Raw genomic sequence first — 19,384 nt, 5'->3', positions numbered from 1 at the left:
TATTTATCTAATCCTTTCATGTCAATCAAATATTTCCACAACTAAAGGAGTATGTTAGGCGTAGGCCTCTTTTTTATCTTTGCTTTTCTGTAAAATGGGCTTGTAGCTACCACCTAGAATCTCTTCAAATCCTGAGATAACTCTCCCAAGCAATTCTTAAAAATTTCTTGTCATCGATGTGAGTTTCAAACAGGTAAACCAAAGTATTGTGTGTGTGGGACGTAAATAAAACAAGATGTTTCTTAGAGTCTGGAAGCTATGCAAAGAGGTAAATAGAGCCAATACAACTGGTGCTTTAAATAACAGCCGACATGTCTGATGTCTTTCCTGGTGACATCGTGTTCTCTTACAGTGATGAGGATGCAAGGCTCGGGGACTTGTGTATTGTTGAAATACATCCATACCTTGTTTTATTGATCTGATCATTTATGGACTGAGTCATTCATTCAGAGTCTATAATTTATTCATTTTGTGTCTGGGGGAGTCACTGGTTCACCATCCCATGCTATATTGATTAGCAGATGCCAAAGTTCAAGAGGAGAAACCTGATCTGGCCTTCTATTGGGTTTACAGTTTTATAACTTGAACCCTAATTACTCAGGTTCATGAAGAAGCTGTGCGTACAATTTGCTGTGTAAAACTCAATCACTTATGCAAACTTTCGCTGTAAGATAGCATACAGAGAACAGTATGCAATGTTGGCCTTGGTGTGAAACAGGGCTGTCCATTGAACTAGGATGCCTGGATTCAGGTACCTGAAATCCAACCCTGTCCTATTTGTCAGAGGTACATCTAAGCACACAAGGGTCCTGGCTGTCAGGATTAGAGATGAAATGCACATACTCTTCGAAGACCAGTCTGGTAACAAAACATCCATGTTACTACTTGTCACAGTTAAAATCACCTCTACTTAAAACCACGACGACATCACTCAAGTCACAAAACCCAGTTCCATCTGAGAAGCTTGTCGTGGGGTCTGTCTTAGTCAAGGTTTCTATCCCTGCACAAACACCATGACCAAGAAGCAAGTTGGGGAGGAAAGGGTTTATTCAGCTTACACTTCCACATTGCTGTTCATCACCAAAGGGAGTCAGGGCTGGAACTCAAGCAGGTCAGGAAGCAGGAGCTGATGCAGAGGCCATGGAGGGATGTTACTTCCTGGCTTGCTTCCCCTGGCTTGCTCAGCTTGCTTTCTTAGAGGACCCAGAACTACCAGCCCCAGGGATGGCACCGCGCACAATGGGCTGGGTCCTCCCAGCTTGATCACTAATTGAGAAAATGCCTTACAGCTGGGACTCATGGAGGCTCTTTTCTCTGATAACTTCAGCTTATGTCAAGTTGACATATTAAACCAGCCAGTGACAGTGAGGTGGTTGTCGCCCGTGTTGTGTGTGTGTGTGGGGGGGGGCACATGGCTTGTTGTTGTAGGTGACTTCCCCCTTCCCTCCACTCCTCCCCTCCGGGGCCGCCCCTCCCCTCCCGGGTCGCTGCAGTGACCACTCCCTGGGCCTTAGGAAATGAGCGAGAGACATTGAGGTGGAGAGCAAAGAAGAGCAACTGAGGTTTCGACCTGCGGCTGACAAACGGGCTCACCATCATGCACTGGGACGAAAACGTAGGGACCACATCAAAGACAGCTTTCACAGTTTGCGGGACTCAGTCCCATCACTCCAAGGAGAGAAGGCATCCTAGGCCCAAATCCTAGACAAAGCAACAGAGTATATCCAGTATATGTGAAGGAAAAACCATAGGCACCAGCAAGACATTGATGACCTCAAGCGGCAGAATGCTGTTCTGGAGCAACAAGTCGGCGCACTGGAGAAGGCAAGATCAAGTGCACAACTGCAGACCAACTACCCCTCCTCAGACAACAGCCTCTACACCAAGGCCAAGGGCGGCACCGTCTCTGCCTTCAATGGGAGTTCAGACTCCAGCTCAGAGTCCAAGCCTGAGGAGCCCCAGAACAGGAAGAAACTGCGGATGGAGGCCAGCTAAGCCATGCGGGGCAGGCCAGCGAGAAACTGTCTGCTCACCCGTTGCAGCCTCCTTCAGTTCATCACTAGAACCCTCAGAGCCACTGAGAAGACTCTTTTCCTTTTCTCTCTATTAATTGTTATTTTGCATAGAAGCTCTTGGACGACAGCTCTCACCCCCTGCCCTGTGTCCACTATTTTTAAACGTATGCCCTTCAGGGGTTCCTGTCCTCACCAGAAATTTTAAACCAAAACACCCTAACTTGGCAGCTCTTTCGGTGGAGGACAGACAGTCGGCCAGACCCCTGAGTACATGGTGTCCTGCCCACCCTACCAGCTCCTCCAGCCCTCAGAGCATGTGCCTGGAGGACGCCTGCTCTGCTGGGCTCTCCTCCCAGCCCCCTCACCTCTGTTTGGTGGACTTTGTGAATCTCTGAAAAGGTTCTACTTTGACAAGATAACGAGATTGGAGTAATCAGAACTAAGCCCCTCTCCTTTGTAAGGATTATTTTTGGAAAAGCGGTCTCTCCTTTGAAAGACCAGATTCTTGAAGAAGTTTGTGGTAGAGAAGGAAAGTGGGGACAGCTTTGCAGCACCTTGGCACAGTCACTCTTCAACTGTTTAAGCCTGCCCAGCCAGCCTTCCAGAAGGCCATGCGATGTGTATAGGAGACAGCGGCAGTGAAACGGCTCCCAGGAGTGGGGTGGCTAATCTGGGTGGGCTGGGAGGGAGATGTAGGTGGGGTAGAGGTTTTGTATTAAGGGCCAGTGATGATGTTTTGATATTTATTTCCTGCTACTGAAATTTGAATCTGAATGAAATGCCCCTATTTCTGATGATGTCGATATTGTAAAGCGACAGATTCATAATGATCAAATCTTCATTTCTTCTGTGTGTATTTCTAAGAAACAGAGCCAACTCTTTTGTATGTAAACACCAAGAGTGACTTACCTGGCACTAAACCCACAGCCCAGGCCGGCCTCCTGCCCTCCTTCCTTCCTCCTGTCCTGGAACTTGTCACCACTGTGTGATCCAGTCCTGGCTTTGGCTGTGGTCAGCAGATCCAGTGAAGGGTTTCCCGTCTTTAGGCTTCATTTCTTTGTCTTTTTCCTACTCTGTTGCCAGCACTTGATTTCTAGTGTATACTTTGTAGTCTCAGTCGGTGTTGATTCCGTTCTGTGGAAATAAAAATATGTTGTACATACTACCCAAGAGTCGTCCTGCAAGTTAAGGCTCCCCCTTTACTATAAGAATATAAATAAAGACTTATTTTATCCTTAAAAAGAAAAAAACAGCCAGTACAATCTAGCCCTTGTCAACTTGACACACAAACACATCACTATTAAGCCTCAACCCTTACTTTCTAATTCATCCCCAAGATTAAAATAACTTTAAAAGTCCCACAGTCTTTACAAATTCTTACATATTAACATTTCAATTCCTTTAAAATATCCAATCTCTTTTAAAATTCAAAGTTTTTTTCAATTCAAAGTCTTAACCGTGGGCTTCACTAAAATACTTTCTTCCTTCAAGAGAGAAAAATATCAGAGCACAGTCACAATCAAAAACGAATCAAATTCTAACTGTCCAATGTCTGGGATCCACCCACTGAGATGATCTGAGCTCCCAAGGGCTTGGGTCACTTCTCCAGCTCTGCCCTTTGCAGCACACACCTTGTCTTCTAGGCTCCAGATGCCTGTGCTCCACTGCTGCTGCTGCTCTTGCGGGTCATCTCATGGTATTGGCATCTCCAAAACGCTGCTGTCTTCCGCTGCAACTAGGCTTCACCAATAGCCTTTCACAGGTTCTGTTCATGGTGCCAAGCCTCAACTCCTTTGCATGAGCCCTTCTGTCCTGGGCCATTAACTGCAACTGAGGCTGCACCTTCACCAATGGCCTTCCAAGGCCTCTCACAGTGCCCAGCCTCAGCTGCTCTTCATGATCCCTTCATGCCTTCAAAACCAGTGCCACCTGGGAGACTCTTACACATTACCAAGTCCAGCTGCAGCACGAGGTACAACCTTGGCTATCTCTGGAACACAGCTTCTTTGTGCTCTCAGAAAACACTTCCCAGAAGATTTCACATCAGTGATGCTGGTCTCTTCTTTTTTTTTTTTTTTTTTTTTCTTTTTTTTTTTTTGGAGCTGGGGACCGAACCCAGGGCCTTGCGCTTCCTAGGCAAGTGCTCTAACCACTGAGCTAAATCCCCAACCCGCTGGTCTCTTCTTAATCACCACTAATTTCATAACTCCAGCTGACCAGCATCAATAGTCCCAGTAATGCAAAGGTCTTGCTCTAGTAGTTCAGGTATCTTGTTAATCACAGCTGATTCTTCAGCCCCAGCTAACCAAAAACCACAGAATCCTCACCATCAAAATAGCAACAGCCCTGTTAAGAGACTTTAATCTTCCCTCTGAAATTTCACAAGCCAGGCTTCCGTCTTCTGCACTGTCTTCAACAGTATCTTCCAAGCTTCTACAGAACATCCCACAGAGCGCTTAACACCCAATGGCTCTTCTAGCTCAAAGTTCCACAGTCCTCCTCAAAACATGGTCAGATTGTCACAGGGATACCCCACTATGCTGGTACCAATTTGTCTTAGTCAGGGTTCCTATTCCTGCGTAAACACCATGACCAAGAAGCAAGTTGGGGAGAAAAGGCTTTATTTAGCTTACACATTGCTTTTCATCACCAAAGGAAGTCAAGATTGGAACTCAAGCAGATCAGGAAGCAGGAGCTGATGCAGAGGCCATGGAGGGACTTTACTTACTGGCTTGCTTCTCCTGGCTTGCTCAGCTTGCTTTCTTATCGAACCCAGGACTACCAGCCTAGGGATGGCACCACCCACAATGGGCTGGTTTCTCCCCCCTTTATTGCTAGTTGAGAAAATGCCTTACAGATAGCTGGGTTTTATGGAGGCATTTCCTCAACCGAGGCTCCTTTCTCTGTGATAACTCCAGCTTGTGTCAAGTTGATATATAAAACCAGCCAGTACAGGGTCACTTCCCTGAATTCAGTTAAAAAGAAAGCACTTTCTGGGAATGCTTGATCCCATGGCCCATTCTGGTTGCAGACATTCCTGGGGGAAACAGTTTGCACTTAGGAGATGCCTAACGTTTGGACAGTGATGTCCTCATGCTAGGTTCTTAGGAGCCTCAGAATAGACTCCGCTCATTAAAATGAGAAAACTATGTACTGTCAAAAGTTATAACTCTTCTCAAGTAAGAAAACCATGTAAAAATCTAAAGCGTTACTACTGAAGTTCTTCTGAGGGTGAGAAAACAGCCCAGGGCTAAGACTCCAACCCATTTCAGCACTGCACCCTCCTCTGGCATTTATAAGAAAAATTGCCAGCAATTGCCCATGAGACAGAGGGCTGGGAGCTTCAGGGAGGCCTGAAGCCAGCAGCAGAGTGTGAGGTCCTGGTGCCTGGAATTCCTGTCTTCCAGGCCAGGCAGGGCCCCACCTCATCTCTCCAGGAGGTCTACCTTTCCACACCCTCTCTGTGAAGTCCTCCTCTCCCCTTCTGCCCTCCAAACTCTGCAAGAGGGAATCCTCACACGTCTCAGCCCCCTGCACCGGAAATGAGCTCCTCCCGCTGTCGGTCTGCCTGCCTCTCTACCAGCACATCCTAGCTAGGATTTCTATTGCTGCCATAAGACACCATGACCAAAAGCAAATTGGAGAGGAACGGGTCTATTTGGCTCATACTTCCACATCATAGTTCATTGCCGAATGAAGTCAGGACTGGAACTCAAACAAGGCAGAAACCTGGAGGCGGGAGCCGATGCTCTCTTATATAAGCCAGGACCACCAGCCCTGGGGAATGGCACCATCCACAGTGGGCTGGGCCCTCCCACTAATAAAGAAAATACCCTGCAGGCTTGCCTACAGCCAGATCTATGGAGACATTTTATCAGTTGAGGTTTCCTCCTTTCAGGTAAATCTAGCATGTGTCAGCCAGCACACAAGAGTTAAGTGAAAGCCATCAACAAGGCCTTTAACCCACTCTCTTGCTCCTACACTTAGCTCTCAAGCAGTCTCTGTTTTACTAAAACACTTAGCAACTTGTGTTTCATCACAGAGAAGATCTCCCGAGTGGAACCTCAGGGACAACCTCCAACATTCTCTCTTCTTACAATCAGCAGTGTGCTAGTCTCTGCCATTGACAAAGGCAAGGGGAAGAAGGATGCTGGGAAGAGGGGTAGACCTCCAGGCCTCTTCTGAGTCCATCTATATTGCCCTTGAGGGTGAATTGCCTCTTCCAACCGGGCGATTCATCTACCAAGCAAAAGGAGCTCCCAGGTCTTTCCCCGATGCTCATGTTAAGAGAGGCAGTGTTCCACTCACTCCACTTCCCAGCTCTGCTCTATCCCAGGATTCCTGCCAAGGATGACAGCCTTGGTGCCTTGTATGGTAGCCCACAAGTTTCGCAGCAGATAAGGCTAGCAGGAGAGTTGGTGATCCAGCTTTGTAGACCCTCAAAGTCCACGTCTGATCTTTGATAAGCAGCCTGAACTTCTTTCCACAGGGTGATGTTTTTAATTCCTTTGTTATCTTGCTCCCCATCTATTAAAACTGATTTATCAAGGCTGGTATCTACCTCCAGTTGTAGCCAAGGATGACCTTTGAACTTGCGATCCTTCTGCCTCCACCTCCCTTGTGCTTTGATTACAGGTATATATTACTACACCTTGGTTAATGTAATGCTGACGACTGAACACAGGCTCAGGCTGGACAAGCATTGTAGCCACCGTGCTACAAGCCCAGCCCCTATCAACGTTTTGTTTTTTGTTTTTTTTTTTTTTCTAAAGTGCTTTAAGAATATTTGGGTCCTTGGGCTGGAGAGATGGCTCAGCTGTTAAAGGCTGAGACTCACAATCAAAAAGACATGGTTATTTGGGTCTGTTTCCATGAGGACTTTTGAGTTCTGCTTTAAGAGTTTTTATTCTTTTTTTTAATCAACGGGAGCCAATTATTTAGATGACTCTATCATTCTCTGTCTTCCTCTTGTCTTTCATTGAGAAGCCCCACACGGGTGACTCATCTACCACAAGTTACTGCGGTACGGTGGCAGAGACACTGTGATATATATTATTGGGTGAATGTAAATTGCTTAGACTCTGACTTCCAAATTAAGATAAGCAAGACAGCGCTGGCGCCACTGGGGTGTACTTCGTAAGTAGCCTGGAGGGAAAGGTGGATTAAACAGTATTAACCTATTGAAAGCGAAAGTGTAAGCGATTTTGCTTCATAGCTGCTACAGGAATGTGCCCGTGCATCACACAAAGCTTTCAGAACACTCAGACACAGGAAACGGGTTCCGTATCTCAGAAAGTTAATTTATGGTAATTTAAAGACCAGCCATCCAAAATGCATAAATCCAAAATGTTTAATACTTCTCTAGCCTAGAAGGTGTGGGGGGCGGGGGCTAGAGAAAGAAGCGGAGATGGGATTGCTTCCTTCTAAAACGCAAGAGCTAGAAAAAACGTGAAGGTTGAAATACCTTCCATATTATTTAGTTGTGATCTCTGCCCCCTGGTTTCTAAGATGAGGTGGGCAATGACACTACTGTGAACCTGGGCTTTTACTACTCACAAGCAATGTGGCACTGTTCTGAGTGTGGTGCTTTATTTTACGGAAGTTAGAGGTACCTCAGAGCCGTGCTGGTCTAACAAGCCTGAGGGCCTTAATCCTGTCCCTACCACCTATCAAAAACCAGACTGTGCTGGTGCATGCTTATAATGTCAGCACTGGGGCAGCACAGAAAGGAGAATCCCTTGTGTCCCCAGACTAGGCCAATTGGTGAACTTCTGGCCAGTGGAGAGCCTGTCTCAAAGGAGGTGGACCAGAGTATCTGAGGGTGTCCCCTAGCCTGCACGAACATGTACATACACATGCACACACAAGCATAATGAACGTCTAGGAAAAAATTATTTGAGTAGAGATTAGGAGAAAATTCCAGGAAAAGAAGTGAAATATTAATGTTCTGAGAGGTAAGGAAAATGTGGGCCAAATTGTTTACCAAGAGTAAACACCCATTGCTGAAAGGTGCTAAGAGGCTTCCCATAAGCATCAAATGCTGGCTGCTTGGCTGCCCAGTGGCTCTAATAACTATATACATGTGGGGGGTGAGGCGTCAGCTCTGTTTACACAGGAGGGTCACTGGGAAGCTGACTTCTGTTGGAAAATGCTGGTGACTTTCCTCCTTCAGGGTTCTCACTAAAGCCAATCGTGTTTTGCTTTGCTGTCCCTGAGGAGTGGCTGAAGCTATAGTGTGTGGTCTCTGTGGTCCTTTGCAGATTGGTCCTTAAGTCTGGTTTGATGTGCATCTATGCTGTCACCTCTTCCACACTGACAATTATTTGTTCTTGCTTTAAGTTCCTTTAAGAGTAAACGTTAGACCTTCTTCCTGTCATTGTTACTGGAGGTTTTTTTTTTTTCTTTGTCATTTTCCCTTACTTCCCTAGTCCATGTCCATCTGTCTGGCCACTGTCTCTACATCTCCCTTTACCTTTCCTCATGCCTTTAACTCGTATTTGTTGTGTAGCTGGTCTCTCCCATGGTTACTTCGTCTCCCTTTAAAACTCATGTAAAGGATTTGACTAGCCGGAAAACCTTGTGTTGATAAAACGTGTATCTCAATGTTTTATTACTGACAGGGAATCCATGCAGGTATCGTTTGTTTCTTTAGTTTTTAATGAGTCTGTTGTTTTTCAAACATGCCTCTCTGATCTTTATGTTGCAAAGTGTGCATCCTAAATGTTAATCGGTTTTTTCTGGGTTTCTGCTGCTTGGTAGTTCACCCCTTTATTAACAGCCTCTGTGTTTTATGAGTAGTCTACAGACCAGGGCTCTTAAATTTATCCAATGAGTAAAGAAGTTCCCTTGGGTGACAGGGCTTGTGGCAGCTGGAGCCCTTCCCTCTGCTGCCATCTAGTGGTTCCCTGCTTTATGTTTTTTTCAGAAGTATTTTTGGTGATGCCGCACATACTGGGGGAAAAAAAAATCACACAAACTTCATTTCTCATTTAATGTTATCAGAGGATGAACAGATAATATATGTCACTAGAAAATAAAACACAACTTCTAACTAAAGCATTGTTTAAATGTCCCTCGGGGCTGATCACGAAGGATGATCACTTCAGAAGCATCGGGACCTGCACTGTTCCCATGAGCCCCTTCCTCCCCACCTCTGTCTATCGAAGTTAGGTCCATTAGCCATCTCTTAGCCACACAAGTCTTGCAGAGGGAGGTGAGACGAGCCATGACACCCACAGCGGTGTAGCCCCTACTGAGATCTCCAAGTGCCACTGGCATAGGCATCCTCTCTGACCAGTGAGGTGCAGGAAGAAACCTGTTAGGACAGGCCTATATCCACCCAACTCCCAACCCCATTACTCCGCACACCAGAATAACTCCAAGTGATATTTTGTGAAGAGGAACCCCAAGAGAGCTTGTTCTTCCCTGTCAGATTTACCCGTGGACGTTGAAAGTTTTCCTCCTTCGTGCCAGATCTGAGGGACCCTAGAGCTCTTTCTAATGGGCAGTAGCAACCAGTGGACTTTGATGGACTGAACCCAAGAGAGAGTAAAATACGTGGTGCTCTAAATAAGGAGATGCATGGTGAGGCTCTGGCCAGACAACAGGCACAACTGCTCACCCGGCAGGGACTGTCCTTGTAGTGTCTGTCCACGAGTCTCCACCTTCCATCTTCAGAGGTGATAAAAGGAACTGTTGTGAAATCTGACATCTTATTTTGGATTCTTCCTTTGCAGGTCTGTACCAAAACCCTCTGTCCCAGTATAACCTCTACCGCTTGTATATAATCTACCACCTTCCAGTACTGGAGTTACTTGATCGGAAGGGTAAGGATGCTTTAGGAAAAAAAACAGAAATGCGGGACACCTCCTGAAAGAATACGTCCAGCTAACACATGTTTGTGTGGACATGTGTTTGCTTACATTTTTCCTCATGCACTACAGACATGCCTGGTTCCCACAGAGGCCCCTGAACCTGGAGTTACAGATGGTTGTGAGCTACCTTGTGGGTGCTGTGACTGGAAGAGCAGCCTTTGCTCTTAACCACTGGGCCACCTCTCCTGCTCTTGACGCCAAATAGTTTACCTCCCGATGATTGATTGATTGATTGATTGATTGATTGATTGATTTCTTCTTCTTTTTTCCTTTTTGCTGAGACACGGTTTCTTCATGTAGCCCTAGCTGTAGACCAGGCTGCCCTTGAACTCACAGAGATTATCTGCTTCCCAAGTGCTGGAATTAAAGGTGTGCCCTACCACCACCAGGCTCAACAGTTTGGTTTCTCATCAAAAACCTGATTTATAGTAAATCTCTTAAAAATCTGCGTTCTAAAAGCCATCTTCCTTGAAATTCTGTAAGTTCATATTATTAAGTTGGCATACTCCACAGTGGCTTCGCACACATGTCTATCCAAGCATATGTGCACGCATTCCGTTGAGTACGTTTGAAGCCTAATTCACCCATGTACGATATGATTTATTCCTTATCCCATTATCTTTCTAGCTGTAAAGATTATCCTTTATCCTTTATGGGTGTTACTGTGAAAGTCTGCCTATGACGATGTATGAAGACCTGACTAATCTCCTTTCCAAGCATGGTGAGGGAATGCAGGCTGTCTCCTGGCGTCATGTCAGTCAGGGGCTGACATGTCCTAGAAAGTCTCAGGAGTGTGCCGGACCACAGGATTGAGCTCCACTGTGATACAAGGACTTCTACTGAGTGCTTGTGAGACCAGATTAATAACAGAAATCTCTTCAACAAGACTGTCACACATAAGTTAAACCTATTTCTGTGTTGTATGCATGTGTGTATGTTTGTTGGAGTGCACTTGTATGTTGATGCATGTACACACACGTGTGCATGTATGTGGTAACAGAGGTTGACACTGTCCGTCTTCTCTGATCTCTCTCTCCTCCTCAGGAATGAAGGCAGGGTCTCATCTAAACCATAGCTCACTGATTTGGCTGATCAGGCAAGGCAGATTGCTCAGATCTTTTTTTTTTAAAAAAATCACTGTCTGCTTTTGTTAATTCTAAATATTATCTCTCATTTTCTTTATTAGAAATTACAGCGAAAGAGAGGAGAAACATGATTACCATTTTTAACCACAAAAAAACTCATGTCCTTCAATCAATAGCATTCGGAAAAAGAGCGGATGCCTCATGGAACCCCAAGTTAGCAATAAAGCAAAAACGAGTCAAAAAGCTTCCCCCAGGTATGGTGTAAAATCAATGAGATTAATGCTCAGTAAGCTTTAGGAACACTCAATTGTAAGAACTGTAACTTTCCTGTACAGCAAAGGAGCTTCTAATTAATTGCCAGTATTTACATTTTAACTTCGTATTTCCCCTGTTGATACCGTGAGTGATGTAATGTTCATTTTCCCTCAACCCATGCTATATGCTGTAGTTTGATAGTAGTCAGGGGATGCCCTGAAGCCCCTGTCTGGTATCCAGTGAGGGAAAAAAATAAAAATAAAAACCATAGCTGTCATTGTTATCACCAATGACAGAAGATAGTTCTCTCAATGAAGGGTAGACATTTTTAAGATGTAGGAAAAATATAATTAGAAATGAAGATCATTGGCACTTTTACCAGTCAGAAATTAGCACCATAATATTTTGGTCACACTGACATCCAAGGTGGTACACAGAAATATTACAAATAATTTCAGTTATGTTTCATAGTTGGCACATATTTTCTGTAACGTACACCCAGATTTCTTTTTCTCACATAACAAAGGACCCAGGAACAAGGTAAATGGCGTTAAAGTCAGGTTCTGTGATACTGAAAAGAACCCTGACGAATTTATCAACATAATGTAAGAGCTGTGATGCCATACGGGGACAAAATTAAAACACAAATTGGAAAAGGCGTTCAGTCTGTAACAGGTGTAAGTTGATCCTCACAATCCCTGACCAGCATTCAGAATTCAATTTGGGTAATCCCAGCAGGAGAGCTAAGGGTGATGCCAGGCACAGAGTGCTTGCCTAGCATGCCCAGAGCAGGCTTGATGTCCAGCACTAACTGAGAAACAAAACAAAAACAGAACCTCCAGCAGGGCAGCACACGACGTAACCCTGAACCAGGAGGTCTGAGAAAGGATGACCCTATGAGCCAGGTCGGCCTGAGCAATACAGTAAGATTCTGTAAACCCAATAAATAAAACCAATGAAGCTCACAGTGGGATGGGGAGATGGGCCGTGAGTGACTTGCTTGCTGGACAAACATGAGGATCTGAGTTAGGATTCCTAGGACCCACAAAAAGCCCAAAGTGACAGCAGGTGCCTGTAACTCCAGCAATGGGGCAAGAAAGGCCTCATGGAGACAGCCAGATCCCGGAAGCTCACTGGTAACTGATCTGAAACAATGGGTTCAGTCCAGTGAGACCTTGTCTCAAAGATAAGGTGGAGAGAGATGGGAAAGGACACCTAACGTGGGCCTCTGGCTCTGCCTATGCACAGACAAGGTGTGGATAGCTACATATATACATATGTCACCTTCATCTGTGCACATGCAAGTGAATGCACACACACACGCACGCACGCACGCACGCACGCACGCACGCACGCACTAAATCCGAATAAAATAAAACCCCAGTAGATAAAATGACAAACAACACAAACGTTCTAAAAAGTAAGAAATGGACTCAGTACGTAGCTTCACGTATTGCCAAAGAAGTGAAACCCAAAGCAATAAGATAGCGTTTTCACCCAACATGGAGGGAAAACACTTAAAACGATAAAAATGAGAAAAATAAAAGCACAGTGCACGCTGTTTATGGAAACCATGAACTAGGTCAACTGCCTTGGAGGGCAGACTGCAGGACCTTGCAGCGTATAAAATTTGCACGCTATTAGACGTAAGGATGCACTCTGAAATCTCTTCCGTGAGAGGATATGCATGCATGGGTAAGAAAACCACGCGGCTACTCTTCACGATTCCTCTTTATAATAGCACATGCAGAAGAGGTGTCTGATGGCTACTCACGGGGGGATATTGCATTACCAGACATTCAGACAGCAAAACTTATTACCAGTTATAGACTTATTCCAGGATATTTTTGTAGTATTTAAAACCATAAACTTGTAACATGGACTGATAACAGAGCAGTGTGTGTAGTGTATGTCTTGCATGCACATGACAGCCAAGGCATGCACACCTGTGAGCACACATGTAGACACTAGATCGGGACACTGGGCGTCTTCCTCTGTTCCTCTATGATCTCTCTGAACTGGATGGTCACCATTAAAACTTCCACTTTGCTGGTCAGAGGGAGAGAGGAGAAGATCTAGGTCAAAGCTAAGTTCCAACTGTGCATGATATCCCAATTCTGGAGATCTAATGCAGCATAACTACGGTTTACAATCTGCTAAAACACGCACACCCAAAATACAAAATGGCGTCTGTGCGAGATGCCAGACACGTGAAACAAGTGAATTAATTTATGGTCGTTATTTCACAGTGTGTGTGTGTGTGTGTGTGTGTGTGTGTGTGTGTGTGTGTGTGTGTGTGTGTGTAAATATCTAGTAGCATGTCATAAATATGTGTAATTGCTACTTTTCAGTTATATCTCAATGACACCATGGAGGCGGGTAGATCTGGGAAGAGAAGAAAGGGAGACTTGGGCAGCCACTTGTGGAAGGCATGGTGCCACAGGCTCTTGGCTGTCTCCTTTCTTGAGGACTGGCAAGAGCTCACGCTGAAGGCTTTAGTGACCCAACAGGTGCAGATAAGTTGTGTCTTTGGCCTGGCATCAGGGCATTCTGAAGAGGAGTAAACAAAGCCATGGCAGACTGAGAGATGCCCCGAGAGCCCCAGGCTATGGGGTCTGGCCCTTCAGCACTAAAGCTCTGGAAGATGGAGTCTTGTGATCTGGGATTTGTTTATTCTCTCTTTGAAGTTCATGCCAAGAGTCCAAATGGCCGAGATAGCCTTAAGGACTTGTCCTGACTGCTCATCAGACACTTCTTCCATGTATGAACCTTGATTATAAAATGGACAAATCCACCCAGTTGGATTTCCTTGGCTGCTAAGCTGACTCAGCATACTGTTCTCAGGACCTTGAGATTTGCCATATTGTAAACAAAGTCTAAAGCAAAATGCCTTCCTTACGTATTGGAAAATTTCAATTTCGTATGGTCCTAAAGGCATTTTTGCCAGTTTCCTTGAAAAGAAAAGCTAATGACAACAATCTCATTAGTTTTTAATTTTTAAATTAAAAATTCTAATTTGGAATTTTTTTATTTTTAGATTTTGCATTTGCGGATAATCTTGACAAGTAAGTGGATTTTTTGTTTGTTTGTTTTGTTTTTACTCCTTTACTTTTATTGACAGACTGTTTTATAATTGTCCCATCACTAAATTATCCCTATCTTCCAAAATAGATTTTAATTAAAAGCTATTAGCCTTTCAATAGACAAAAAACATGATTGTTTTTCTTTGACAAATGAGCTCTAGCTATATGTTCATATTTGGCAAGCTCAGGCTTTTAATGTGATTATTAACATAATCTCAAGTAAGTGAGCAGGTGATTAGATGCATAAAATATTAAAACTGGTTAGAAACTATTAGCTATTCTAAATGAGGAACTTCGTTTGTTTGCTTTGCCCCTAAATATGTTCAGTAAAGTCAATTATCATATAGATTAACATTTTTACATCCACTAGACTTTACAATTTCCCAAAGCAAACAGTTCATTAATTCTACAGAGAACATTTCAAATTCATGAATACTAATGAACTTTAAAACCTTTACTTTTCTATGTAAGAACGTTTTCTTTAGGTTCAGTGTTAAAAAATACTCTCACAACATACAAAATATGTAGAAAACTAACTTTAAAATAAAATGTCTTACAATATTAACATGCATGATACCAAAAAGTATTTCCAGGTGATCGTTTAACAGTTTACATGAGCATGTGAGACTTTTATAAGAGACCCTGAAATATATCCAGACAGTCCACTTTAAAAATAAACCACACACAACAAAAGTTGTGTCCCCTGGCCTGAAAGTCGGGTCAGTAAAGTTCACAATTTTGGTGAGGAGTTATGCCATTTATTAATTTAAATAAAGACACCTAAAGCCTAACGCTTCCTACACCTAAAGCCCCGGACACCACACTCCACGCACACAGACAGTCACGCAGGAAGTCCTGCTGGCCAGACCCTTATTTTTGATATAATTGCTCCCCTTGCAGGACAGTATTTGATGACCCTGAAGATGCTGTGTTTGTAAGATCCACAAAGAGATCACTGATGACCTTTACCTCCATGAACTGGGACACCGTTCTAACACGAAGAGAGAAGTATGAAAAGAAAAAGAGCTCTGCTACGCAGATGCTCATGATTTCCCTGCGGTGACAGCATTTCCAGGAAACCTGGTGCTGTTCAGTTACATGTGAAAACACTTCCGTGATTTAGCTCCTTATACACTGATTGCTAACTGAAATTTTAAAATAGACGGATCAGTGGTGAGAATTGTTTCCTACACTATAAGTTTCATAATGTAAAAATTCTATGAGTTACTCATGTGTAAAAAATAAAGCTATTTTTTCCTCCCAGACACTTACTTCCCAAGAATAATGAGTTTGAGATTACTTATTAATAAAGGCCTATGCTTCAACTTATTCTCTGACTTACCCTTAACTTATTATCCCTTTTACGCTAACCTAGGTTCAACTACATGGTTGGTTTCTCCTTGTCTTCCTACATCGGTCTCCTCAAAGTCCCTGGGGGCAAACCTCCCTTTTTATTTGCCTGCTGGTTTACCTGTCTCCTCAGTGTTCTGGGGTTAATCTCTCATGCCACTAATTCCCAGAATTCCCTCCTTGATGGATGCCCCACCTCCTATTTTCTACCTCAGCTCATTGACCATAAACCTTTTTATTAGCAAGTGATGCTTATAAGAGATTTTCTCTACACTGATGGATATAGGAATGTATGCAAATTCTAAGTGTAGACCTCAACACATTTCCCCCAAAATATATAAGGTTGTGTAACTGGAACTATGATAAAGTAATAAAACATTACTAACTCTCCAAAAGCCCTTTCTTCCTGTTAGCAGGCACTGTCCGCACTTCTAAACTAACCACTTTCCTGACTTCTAGAGAGCAATTAATCATGTTTGATTAGGAAAGTCATACAAATGCAGTTACAGAGGATGAGTACTGTGTGTGGCTTCTTGCACTTGCTGTCCCAAGACAGCTGTGTGTTGTTGCCATGGTGATGGCTCTTTCTCACTGCCACACAGCAGCCCCTCACAATTCAGCTAGCCAGTACACTGTTTTCACATCTCTGGGACATTTGCCAGATCTGGGTGTCGGCTAATGATGTTGGATCAGCCTTGCCAGAGGTCCAGTGCTGGGGAATAAAGAAACTAGACAGCCTTTACCAATTGTCTAGTGACAAGTTGAAAAAAAAAATTACCATTGCTGGTTTCTCCCTAACTTAAAGTTCTGTCAGAAGCTTATAAAAGTCAAGTGGCATTTCCCCTATTCTGTATGCTCAGAGAATACAGGCACACTGGAATTGTGGAGGGACAACATAGAGGGCAAGACATGACAGCTGAAATAGTGAATCAACACTGGTCCGAGCTGCAACATTCAGGGGTGGTTCCTAAGCCAAAAGGTCAGATAGGATCAGAAAAAGCAACGGTTTGCACATCTGTGGGAAGGTGTTTGATACTGTGGTGGGAGTACTGTGCGGTGTTTACTGTTAAGTGATAGACTGGATTGGCATGTTCTCTTCCTCTTTCCCTGGTCTATCTGGGGGAATCCAGGCCCTGTATCATGACACCTTGTCTTCTGGAGAAACTCATAGTTTGTGTGAGACTCCAAGAGGAGACGAAGAGTCATTTTCACAGGTCCTTTAGCAAAATCACACAGACATAGCAGAGGTCCCCTTGGTCTTCAAATAGTCCTCAACATTCTGCTGCACCTGTCATCATACTGGACAACTTCACTTAGTAACTGGAGCCACTCATAATGAGCTGAGCTCAAGGGGAACCTCCAAGTAACAATACAGTGGGCATGGGTGTGTGTGTGTGTGTGTGCGCGCGTAAGAATCCATTTTGATAAAAACAGTGAAGTCAGGAACAGGCTTAAGCAAGCCTGTAAGTTGTATAGGTAGTATTTTTAAATTATTCTAGTAAGAAACAGACAAGACACCATAAAAGATAAAGATAAGATTACCAAGAAAGGGCTACGTTAACCATAGACTGCCTGCTGCAATCCTCTGTTGCTACAGAGTATGTGTTGTAACACTTTGTACCAAGAGTGCATGGTATATGGGGTTAGAGCTCAGTACATTGCACACGTGTTTGTGGTGACTGTACGAGCAAAGCATCGGTGCTGCCGGTCATATAAGAAGAGAGCACGTGAAGTAGCTCCATGTAGCTCCCAACACTATGATTTCACCAGCACCTTAGTGTACTCTTCCCATTTCTAAACGTAATACATACAGTAATTCAAACATTGTGCTCTGATGTGCTGGAAATAGCCACACTTATCTCATCCCACCCCCACCCAAGACACGTAGTCCAGTTTACATTAAACACAGCCTAGGATGACAAAAAAAGGGGGAAAAAAAAGAGTGCATGGTCTAGACCCCCAGACAAAAGAATGCACTGTAGCGGGGTTTTTTGGGGTTTTTTGTTTGTTTGTTTGTTTTTTGTCTTAGTTTTATTTAAACCCACAGTAACTGAAAAGTGGCAAATTCACTTTATTTTTAAAAGTGCTTAATATCGCTTTAACTTACTCTTCACATTATTAGATGACAAACTGAAGCATGCCCCCATTTGAATGAAGACAAAAATTTCATATGTGTACTGATTCTGTAGTACAAGGTCTTGTTACCTTGGCGTCGCCCATTTCTTCTGACTCTTATACTCTTTAGGCTCCCCCTTTTACAGACTTCCCTGAGCCCTAAGAGGAGGAATCTGATGGAGGCGTCCCTGATGGAGGCGTCCCATTTAGGACTGAATGTTCCAAGGTCTCTCTTCTCTAGACGTTGTCTACTGCAAGAGGAAGCCTCTGATGAGGACTGAGCAAGGCACTGATCTAGGAGTACAGCTGAATGGCATTAGGAGACATTTTATTGATGTTCCTTTAGAAGAAACAGTAGTTTTCAGTTTTACCCTAGGCCACTGAGTCTCGGGTCCTTGGTCACCTAAGCAGTGCTGGGTATGGGTTCCGTCTTCTGGAGTGGGCCTTAAGTCAGATCAAATATTGGTTGGTCACTCCCACAAGCTTTGTGCTACCCTCGTATTAGCATAGCTTGCAGGCAGGACACCACTGCAGACCAAAGTGCTGGTAGCTGGGCTTTTATGTTTCTTCTTTGGAAGCAAGTAGAGTACTTTCCCGTACCAAGAAGCCTAGCCAGTAGGAATGAAGGCTGTACGTAGGTGCCAGCTTGACATCTCTGTGTTTACTGAGTCCTGTAGGTGCTGTCTTCAGCAACGGTGCCTTTCCTTCAGTTTGTGGAGAGCCACCAACAGCCTGAGTGGTTTAGGGATTCCCATGTGGCCAACAACACAATGAAAATAACACAGGACCTGCACTAGTCAGCATCAGATGGAGTCCTAGAGCTGAAAGTGTGACCAGCCCCCACCCCTAAAGCATAGCTATCTCCAACCATTTGCAAATGCAAATTTGTCTCCAAGGGAGTCTCACTGGGGAAACAAACTACTCTTAAGGGTAGGTATACCTAGGCTTATTTTTTAAATTTTGTCCTTTAAAAAAAAATATCTCTCTCTCTCTCTCTCTCTCTCTCTCTCTCTCTCTCTCTCTCTCCTCTCTCGTTTTTTCCCCCCACAGTTCTTTGTGAATATATTATGACTTCTGGCTTTGTGTCTTTTTGTGTCTTTAGGAGATGCCTGACTACAAACAAGTGAGTGTCTGCATCTCTCCTGAGTTCTCTTCCTTTTGTTTGTTTTGTCCTTTTCCAATGTATTTATTTTATCTCATATTTTATCATTATCATCCCTTAGAGGCCTATTTGTTTTCTAATAAGACACAGAAATCGGGTGGATTTGGGAGGGGAAGTGGGGACCAACTAGGAGTAGAGGGAGGGGGAACTGTATTTGGGATACATTTTATAAAAAAAAAAAGCTACCAGCAGGATACACTATACAAAAGATCTATTTTCAACAAAAGAAAATCTTTCCTTTAGTACATTCTTCTATACTGGGTTCTTAAAATGTTATTAATAGACAGCTGACTTACTTGCTGTGAATGAGAAATACTGTTCTAAAGATCATTGATTTAAACACAAAATAGAAGACATGACTCATCAACTGGATAGAATTCTAACAGTGGAACACGTCCTTAATAAGACTTTTTAATTATACTTCTTGTTTTTAAACAACGAAGAG

At 43.8% G+C, this 19,384-nt stretch overlaps 1 protein-coding gene and 1 pseudogene across 1 annotated transcript in view; both read left to right on the top strand.

Annotated features, from left to right (window-relative positions):
• The window catches only part of Lrrc72 (leucine rich repeat containing 72), a 50,931-nt gene extending 35,437 nt beyond the window's left edge, over nt 1–15,494 (top strand). Inside the window, exons 5-8 of the mRNA XM_032909097.1 lie at nt 9,752–9,841; nt 11,076–11,228; nt 14,267–14,294; nt 15,213–15,494. Of these exons, the coding sequence (XP_032764988.1) occupies nt 9,752–9,841; nt 11,076–11,228; nt 14,267–14,294; nt 15,213–15,375 (434 nt within the window). The 3' untranslated portion in view covers nt 15,376–15,494. The remainder of the gene's footprint in view (nt 1–9,751; nt 9,842–11,075; nt 11,229–14,266; nt 14,295–15,212) is intronic.
• LOC116905558 lies at nt 312–2,405 on the top strand (annotated as a pseudogene).
• Nucleotides 15,495–19,384: the final 3,890 nt, after the last annotated feature.

Source organism: Rattus rattus, chromosome 7 (assembly GCF_011064425.1).
Source record: "Rattus rattus isolate New Zealand chromosome 7, Rrattus_CSIRO_v1, whole genome shotgun sequence".
In the NCBI taxonomy this organism is placed as follows: Eukaryota; Metazoa; Chordata; class Mammalia; order Rodentia; family Muridae; genus Rattus; species Rattus rattus.
Note: the sequence above shows the minus strand (reverse complement) of the source record. Positions and strands in the feature narration are given on the sequence as shown.